We start from the raw sequence: 9,578 nt of genomic DNA, 5'->3' as shown, positions 1-9,578 counted from the left end.
GACTTACCAACCTTCCCAACAGTAGTAATGAAAGAAGAGGCTTCCTCAGTAGTACTGGTGTCGGTGGAGGGCTCAGCCATAGCAACAGAAGCATGATGATTTGACTTTGAATTTCGCTTGCGAGGTGCCTTGGCAGGAACCCACCATTCTAGATATCCAATTAATTCATAGCAACGTGACTTTGTATGCCTGGTTTCTCCATAGTGAGTACATACACGTTCTGATTTTGCAGCTCATATTTCATAGCTACGATTTTGTGATCCAGATGACCGATTTTGGTCAGTTGTGTGATTCAGTGGACTAGAAGTGTGATCTGTTTTTTACGATTAGTAAGGCTTGCCCCGACGAGCCACCATAGCAGCAGATTCAGAGTGTTCAGGTTCACCTTGAAGTGCAGCTCGACGAACGACATCACGACAAACATATGCATAAGTTGCTTCAAGATCGAGTGCAGGATCCTTTCTAAGAATCTCACCTCGAATTTGTTCAAAGTCTGCATCTAGTCCATTCAAGAAGATATGCACCCGCAATCTCTCAACTGATTTTTTATAGGTGACAACATCTTCGGGATCCTTCATGACAATCCTATCACGATGATCTAGTTCTTGAAAGATTTCTACTAGATCACCATAATAGGTGGAAAGAGAACGACCAACCTGTTTGGTGGAGAATGCCCGTTGATTCAGTGCAAAGAGTTGCGATTCATCTGATCCATCATAGAAAGCTTTAGCAAGAGTAGTCCAGATTTCACGTGCAGTGGATAGTCTAAGATAGCGCTTTATAATTTCTGGTGACATAGAAGTCAGCAACCATCCTTTGATCTTTTGATTTTCAGCGTACCACTTTGCATAGGCAGCATCAGTAACCTGCAGAATAGGTGTTTTACTTGTGAGGTATTCAAGCTTCTCATGCCCTGCGATCCGCATTTCCATGATTTGGGACCAGAGATCATAATTAACTTCGGCAAGGATGATATTGGTGGTGAAACATGAATGACTGGTACAAAATATGATTCGGGTTGATCCTTAGTCATGATGCGAGGGGTATATGAGAATTCAGGCACAGAGGTGAAGAACTCTGCTCTGATACCAAGTCAAAAACAAGGAAGTTTTTATGAAAGGCTTCAATAATTTTTAGTCATACTTGTTCGACATAAATAGCCACTGTATACACTTCAGATCCTATAGTTTAGGCCTAGAATAAGGAAAAATGATACAATCACAGGAGTGTGTACAACCAATTTTTTAGGAGTGATTCTCATCTATCTGTACAGCCAGTGGCAGAGACAAATCAGGGATCAGCGAGTGGCATAGACAAATCAGGAATCAACTAGTGGTAGAGATAAATCAGGAACTGGAATTACAGAGAACCAACTTGGAGATAATTGCTCCCAATTGTCAACAATGTCCTTATGATATGGTAAAGATCATCTATCAGAATTATGTCTTGATCTAATTTAGTCAAGATATATACCCATTGCGGTTAATATGGGTTCGACAATAACATATTTAGGCATGCCCACTGCTCCAACAAAAAGACACTAGTGTATATTCATTTAAGAGAGACAAAAAAGACTTGTGAACATTTGATAAAAATGAATTTATAATATCTGGTGTCTCTTTATACCGCAATTTGGTGAGAGCTCTCTATAGTACTTAACTATTACTCACCTTGATATTACCTATGTTGTGAATCAGGTTTGGCAATTTATGCATGCTCCTACCATGGTTTATAGGGTTGTTTTCAAACGTATTTTTCAGTATCTAAAAGGTACCCTTGGGTTTGGTCTCACTTTTGTTGCTTGGTTTTCAATTCATCTAACTTCATTTTTAGATGCCAACTAGGTTGGTAACTTTGATGACTGAATGTTTAAAAGACTTACCTAATAAGGAAAGGAGTTAGTCATTATAAAACTGACTGCGTTAATTAGTCATTAGAAGGGATGATTGACCCAGATATTATATATGTTGCCATTAAAAAAACAAACCCAAATCAACTAAATAATCAAGCTTCACCTAACCCATTTACTCAACCATGATTGGGAGAATAAGGTTCACTCTTGATGAACATGATTAGATAGATAAGGATTTATTGAAGTATGAAATATCACTCATACACATTTATTCCATCTTTCGATTGGAAAAATAACAGTCCAAAGTGTGGATCAAGAACATACTATACATGACTCCAACTACCTATAGAAAAAATAGGTATAACAATCTCTTGGTAACTTCCAGCTCAATTACAACCAACCTCTTACCCTTTATAGGAACACACTATACATGACTCCAACTACCTATAGAAAAAATAGGTATAATGATCTCTTGGTAACTTCCAGCTCAATTACAACCAAACTCTTACCCTTTATATTCTAGATGAAAGATAATTCTCCAAACCTAGATATTAACCATCAGAACATAGAATGCACAATCCTGTGTAGATTTATCAAGTTTAACGAATAACTATAAGTACCATGGAGTAATGATAACTATCTCACATTAGATATTTGTTTAACGAATAATTATAAGTACCATGAAGTAACAATAACTATCTCACATTAGATATTTGTAATAGAGAATACTGCAACGATTTGAATTAGAAAAAGTGTTGCCACACTTTTGACAATCGAGCTCTTTATTCGAGAAAGCAAGATCTCCTCTGCTATTTTTACCCATGAAATTGTTGTCTTGCTTCAAACCTGGAGTATTGAGTGAGATGTCATGTATATATCATTCCAAAGTGATCGATTAAGAGAAATTTCATGGCTATCTATCAATCACTTTATTATAAATAATTTGCCTCCTTCAGTGATAAGAAAAATTTGAGATACCACCAAAGGTGAGCCCTTAAGGCCCTACCCATCTTAAGTGTATCAACCTAGACAGACACGTAGCCTAATTCTACCACCTAACACAGGCTTGACTCTCTATGTAGTGTTCTTCAATTTCGTGAAAATATATACATACTAAACTCATTTTAGCAAGTTTTGTGTGGGTAATGAAAGAGTAAAGGAACGAGAGGAATACTTTCTGTGGCTCGAGAATGACCGATAGGAACACTTGTTGCCTTACCGAAGTTCTGGGAAAGGTTGACTCCTTTCCCTCGTTGAATAATAAATTGAAATGAAATGATGGCCTCTTGTTGAATGAATTGCTAGTGGATGACATGGTTATTGTAAACACCATATTTTTCATCGCTCATGTCCCAATTTGAGATGCAATCCAAAAAGAATATAAGATCACAACTCAATAATTTAGTACATAATGAGATATTTATGAATTGCATCGAAGGGCTTCACATGGAGAGAGAGATAACATTAGTGCACGAACGTTTGATAACAATTGATGACGTAAACCCCACTCACAGGTAAGCTCGCATTCAAGTAAAATTGACTGGTGACTTTCTTTCAATATATCAATGCGACTTCTTTTTCCATTTCCAGATGTTCTACGACAAATTCCTTGTCCTGAATGATTATTAGATATTTATGATACTTATCGAGTGTTTCCTCCCACCAACAAGTGCCAACAAAGGTCCTAAATATTATATACACTTCAAGATCCATTATGAGATGCCAAAGCATAATTACTTATAAAAAAAGTGCCATATCATCCACAAAAATTTTGATCTACACGACTAGATTTGATGCAGGAGCATCCTGCTCATAATATTATTTTACATTTGGTTGAATTAGGGGGGTGTTGTTTTTAGCTATTTTTAAGAATCTTGTATAAATTGAGTGGAAATATATGTGTGAGGCTTTCAGTTGTGAAATATTCTCAACTATGTGAGAATATCAGGAATAATTAATGTGTGTGGATCTCGTAGAAATCTTAGGGATTATGAGATCCTTGAATAGGAGTTAGTTGAGTGATTTATGGAGAAGATTATGGATTTAGAATAATCCATAACTATGTACTTATTTCTATAAATATAAGTCTGTGAGGAGAGTGTGGGGGGGAGAGTTTTTAGACAGAGTTAGAGTATTAAAGAATGCTAAGAAAAGGAGAGAAAATATCAGAGCACGAGATGTTTTGCACATATATGTAAATACTTCGTGAATGAAAGAGTTTTAGTGGTTAAAGATTTTTTCGGTGTGTTTCTTTTATTATGTAATTGATTCTTTAATCTTAGGTTGAATCCTCTGTAATTACACTAAACTGTAAGTAGTCGGATATGTTTTAAGGTCACAAACATATAATTTAGAGACGGGATAAATGCAGTGGAAGCGCTAAATTTTGGTGGAACAAAGAAACCTCGACAAAAGCCGCGATAAATCCTAGAGTAAATCACAACCGTCTGATCAACAGATCCGATAGATCTAAGGGTTATCGCGTGCCAACAAGCGTAGGCGTTAACAGAATAAAAAAGCGGTCTTCGAAGGTGAAAGATGTTTCTCGCATGGTCTCAAGGTGGTAAGCTGTATTTTGAAAATTCACATGATTCCACTTAGCAGCCGACACGTAGCACGGGAAAACTGCGTTTGTCACGTGTTCTCAACTTGTTAACCATCTCGCACTAATCCACGCGAGATTACGTGTCGACCGTTGGATCAAGTGGCATTGATCAACAGTGGAGATCATCCAATTAGTTTGTGAGCAGGAAAGCGATAACTATCGGATTGAGTGTTGAGATCGATGGCGGAGAATTAACGGGATAAAGTTTTGTGGAATGACGAACGCGACAGTGTATTAAACTGTAGCTTTATTTCTTTTCGGTTCCACGTGATAATTGGAGTTTTTGCATATTCCAGGTAAATAAAGGAATTCTGCTATTATAGTAGAATAACAATATTAAAGGTTTAAAGGGGAATTTAAATTGTTTTGAGTTCCGCTAAAGAGGTCGAGGTCCGATAATTTAAAATTCCCAATATGTGTTTCAATGCAGTTTCACCCCATCATCATTTGGTATAAGAGTAGAAGAAGATTTTGCGTGAGTTATGATTAATTTTCAATGTTAGTCTTTACAATTTTGTGCAGAGAAAAAGTAGAGGAAGGTGAGAATACTTGCAGCAAGCTAGAGCAAGGAGTGCTCATATGGTTCTAGAGGAGAGAACCATAGAAATGCTAACAGACTAAGCGCAGAGCAGAAAAGCATGGTGAGGAAATTGTAGCAAGAAGGAGACTTGTTACTATAGAGGTTGATTGTAGCTTTCAAGTTAAAGCTATTAGGATGGCCAGAAAGCATATGAAAAGGAAAATCAGAGGCACAGCGGAAGCAAAGGAAAAAACAGAGGAGTCAGTTTTAGAATTTGATTGAGGTAAATATTTTCTTTTATTTGAGTTTGAAGAATTAGTGAAATTGAACATGGAGAAACTTAGGAAAGGTTCAAATAAATGTCAGATGAGCCATGAAGAGCGTAGGAAAAGTATTGCAGAGATGAAAGCAAAATTGGATATACTACAGGAATGGTTTCAAGAGAAAGAGAATGAAGACCGAAGACATGGATAGAGAATAAGAAAATGAGTCAAGTGGAATCTATTGCAATAGAAATGGAATGTTATGCTGATGGAAAAACTTGAACAAATACATATTGCTTTGTTGGAGAAGGAGAGACTCATAGGAATTGAGTCGTAGCAAAGAGGATTTGCTGAAAACCATAAATTCCATGGTGGGAATTTGGTGCTTACAGCAGCAAAAGAGACCAAAAGGTCTAATATTTTTAAAACTAATAGTTTGTTTGTGAATGGGGGTATGGAATTTGTTGCTATAGAGATAGCTAATGACCATTGTTATGATCAAGAAGTCTTTTGTGAACCTAAAGGAAATTGGGATGATTGTTCTTCATTCCATGAAGTTGAGTTTGTAGCTCAATTTGAGAAAGAAGCAGCAGACAAAGAGACAGAAGCCAAAGAATTTGAGACCAGAGAGCCTGTGACAAATGAAGGAAAGGACACCATAGAGAACATCAATTTTGTTGATGTGATTAGCAAAGAGGAATTACTCCTAGAGCATGGTGAAGAAAATTGTAATAGATCATCATTGATCCATCATGTGATCAATGATATATATAATTTGGTTGATAGTTAGAGTGATGGTGAGCTTTCTGATTTAGCTCTTATTAAGACTACTGAGTCAGCTGATAAACCTATGGGCGCTGATGTAAAGCTAGTTTGAGATTCTTTCAAAGTCTGGAAACCAGGAAAATGTGCAATCAAGTTTAATAATTCTCTGAAGATATTATTCTGTGAATTTAATGTCAAACTACATGATGAAGTTATTCCTTTAAAGGACCATCAACAAAACAGAGTTTGAAATCTTGGAGGATACAAGTCATTTAGACTTGTAGCTGTCACATTACTATAGAAAAGTGATAGACCTTATAAACAGGAGTCTATGATTTTTTTTTTCTACATCGGGAGTCTGATGCAGGAGCATCCTGCTCAGAATATTATTTTACATTTGGTTGAATTATGGGGGTGATGTTTTTAGTTATTTTCAAGAATCTTCACATCCCCACCTTTCCCAACCCCGGGTTTTGCTTCAAACTAGAGAATCTCGAATTTGTGAAAAAACTGGATATGGAACTCACTAGCCAAGCTTCATGTTTTTGAATAAAAAATTATAATTCTATCATAAAATTCTACAATTTTATGATCAGAAAAGTTGTAGTTCCTGCAGACATACATTAACAATTTTTTCCATTTAGTCTTAATTTATTGTCAAAGAATTTTATTTTATTTTTTTTGTTTTTATTTATTTATTTATTTTTATTTATTATTTTATTTTATTTATTATTTTTTTTTGTAGTAGAAAAAATAAAACAGTCTTGTATTGATAGGAATGTTTTTATATATTCAATGAGTCTTTTGCCAGTGATAGCAGCACAAGTTACTAATGTCTAACTAAGCAAGCAACATAGATCTTAGTGGCAGCAAAAAAATACCTTGACTCACAATGAAGTGTACATTCCTAAAAGTAACAACTACATAAGAATAGAGACAGAGAAATAGAGGACTACTTGCATGACCAGATAGAGACAACAAAACTCGTACGACATATGCAACATATCTTCCAACGGGTGATTTTGAAGCAAAAGTCAATCTGATGAAGCGATGAAGAACAATATTTTAGCCATACGGCTACCCAAAGGAGAAAGGAAAAGCAGGGCGTGAAGAATGAGCGGATCGGGGAATTATTGACTGTATCGATCGTGGGTGCTGGGGAATTATTTGACTCTTATCCCACCTGCAACTACGATATATAGTGACAATTTTCCTTACTGCATTATGATAGGGAAGGTTATCCTCAAATCCTGAGTATAGCTCACTCAGGACTAAACCTTCCCTGACCTCAAGACTAGGTGGTTAATAGAACTCAAATGGTCACTGACACAAGGTACTTTCCTTGTTTGCTGACATTTTCGACCTGTTGTGGCAAATGCATGAGAATCACTGACACTTTCAACTTGTTGTGGAAAATGCATGAGAATCAGTGGAAATTTCGAATATTCATCGGCATTCATGCATGAGAAATATGCAAGACATGGCTGCCTTCCATTTCAACCTATAAATGCACATGCAAGTGTTACTTCGACATTTTTGCGTGTTTCTGTGTGCTAGAAAGTGTTAACTTTTTTACGCGTGTCCATATGTTATGGTAAAGATCATCTATCAGAATTATGTTTTGTTAGTCCAGATATATACCCATTGCGGTCAATATGGGTTAGACACTAACATATTTAGGCATGCCCACTACTCCAAGGCACTAGCGTATATTCATTTGAGAGACAAAATACTTGTGAACATTTGATAAAAATGAATTTATAATATCTGGTCTCTTTATACCGCAATCTGGTGAGAGCTCTCTATAGTACTTAACTATTACTCACCACCTTGATATTACCTATGTTGTGAATCAGGTTTCGCAATTTATACATGTTCCTACCATTGCTTGTACTTAACTATTACTCACCACCTTGATATTACCTATGTTGTGAATCAGGTTTCGCAATTTATACATGTTCCTACCATTGCTTATATGGTTGTTGTCAAACGCATTCTTCGGTATCTAAAAGCTACTCTTGGGTTTGGTCTCACTTTTGTTGCTCAGTTTTCAATTTATCTAACTTCATTTTCAGATGCCAACTAGGTTGGTAACCATGATGACTGAATGTTTAAAAGACTTACCTAATAAGGAAAGGAGTTAATCATTATAATACTAATTGCCTTAATTAGTCATTAGATGGGATGACTCACCTAGATATTATATATGTTGTCATGAAAAAAACCCAAATCAACTGAATAATCAAACTTCACCTAACCTATTTCCTCAACCATGATTAGGAGAATAAGGTTCACTCTCTATGAACATGATTAGATAGATAAGGATTCACTCCATGTATGAAATATCATTGATACACATTTATTCCATCTTTCGATTGGATAAATAACAATCCAAAGTGTTAATCAAGAATGCACTATACATGATTCCAACTACCTATAGAAAAAATAGGTATAACGATCTCTTGGTAACTTCCAACTCAATTACAACGAACCTGTTACCCTTTATAGTCCAGATGAAAGATAATTCTCCAAATCTAGATATTAGCCATCAAAACATAGAATGCACAATCCTGTGTAGATTTATAAGTTTAACGAATAATTATAAGTACCATGAAGTAACGATAACTACCTTACATTAGATATTTGTAATAGAGAATATTGCGACGATTTGAATTAGAAAAAGTGTTGTCACACTCTTGACAATTGAGCTCTTTATTCGAGAAAGCAAGATTTCCTTTGCTATTTTTACCCATGAAATTGTTGTCCTGTTTCAAACCTGGACTATTGAGTGAGATGTCATGTATATGTCATTCCAAAGTGATCTATTAAGAGCAATTTCATGGCTATCTATCAATCACTTTATTATAAATAATTGGCCTCCTTTTGTCATAAGCAAAATTAGAGATATGACCAAAGGTGAGCCCTTAAGAACTTTCCCATCTAAAGTGTATCGACCTACATAGACACGTAGCGTAAATCTACCACCTAACACAGGCTTGACTCTCTAGGGTGTGTTCTTCAATTTCGTGAAAAAAAAAAATACATACTAAACTCATTTTAGTGAGTTTTGTGTGGGTAATGAAATAGGCAAGGAATGAGAGGAATACTTTCTGTGGCATGAGAATGACCGAGAGGAACACTTGCTGCCTTACTGAAGTTTTGGGAAAGGTTGACTCCTTTCCCTCATTGAATAATAAATTGAAATTAAATGATGGCTTCTTGTTGAATGAATTGCTAGTGGATGGCATGCTTATTGTAAACACCATATTTTTCGTCGCTCATGTGCGAGTTTGAGATGTAATCTGGAAAGAATATAAGCTCACAACTCAATAATTTAGTACATAATGAGATATTCATGAATTGGATTGAAGGGCTTCACATGGAGAGAGAGATAACATCGGTGCACAAACGCTTGATAACCATTGATGACGTAAACCCCACCTACAGGTAAGCTCACATTCAAGTAAAATTCGCTGGTGACTTTCTTTCAATATATCAATGCGACTTCTTTTTCCATTTCTAGACGTTCTACGACAAATTCCTCCTCCTGAATGATGATTAGATATTTATGGT

The 9,578-nt window shown here is 35.9% G+C and overlaps 1 protein-coding gene across 1 annotated transcript; it reads right to left on the bottom strand.

The window, feature by feature from the left end:
- Window positions 1-326: 326 nt before the first annotated feature.
- Window positions 327-926, bottom strand: LOC149166419 (uncharacterized). Its single transcript, XM_089430160.1, has one exon. The coding sequence runs from the start codon at window positions 924-926 to the stop codon at window positions 327-329; it is 600 nt and encodes a 199-aa protein (XP_089286286.1).
- Between the last annotated feature and the right edge of the window lie 8,652 nt (window positions 927-9,578).

Source organism: Pinus tabuliformis, chromosome 5_1, assembly GCF_031772625.1.
Source record: "Pinus tabuliformis cultivar Carrire ecotype Pingquan chromosome 5_1, CPIR1, whole genome shotgun sequence".
Classification (NCBI taxonomy): Eukaryota; Viridiplantae; Streptophyta; class Pinopsida; order Pinales; family Pinaceae; genus Pinus; species Pinus tabuliformis.
Note: the sequence above shows the minus strand (reverse complement) of the source record. Positions and strands in the feature narration are given on the sequence as shown.

Coding starts and splice junctions, on each gene's coding strand:
- LOC149166419 (XM_089430160.1), bottom strand. CDS start 926: ATGCGGATCGCAGGGCATGAGAAGCTTGAATACCTCACAAGTAAAACA.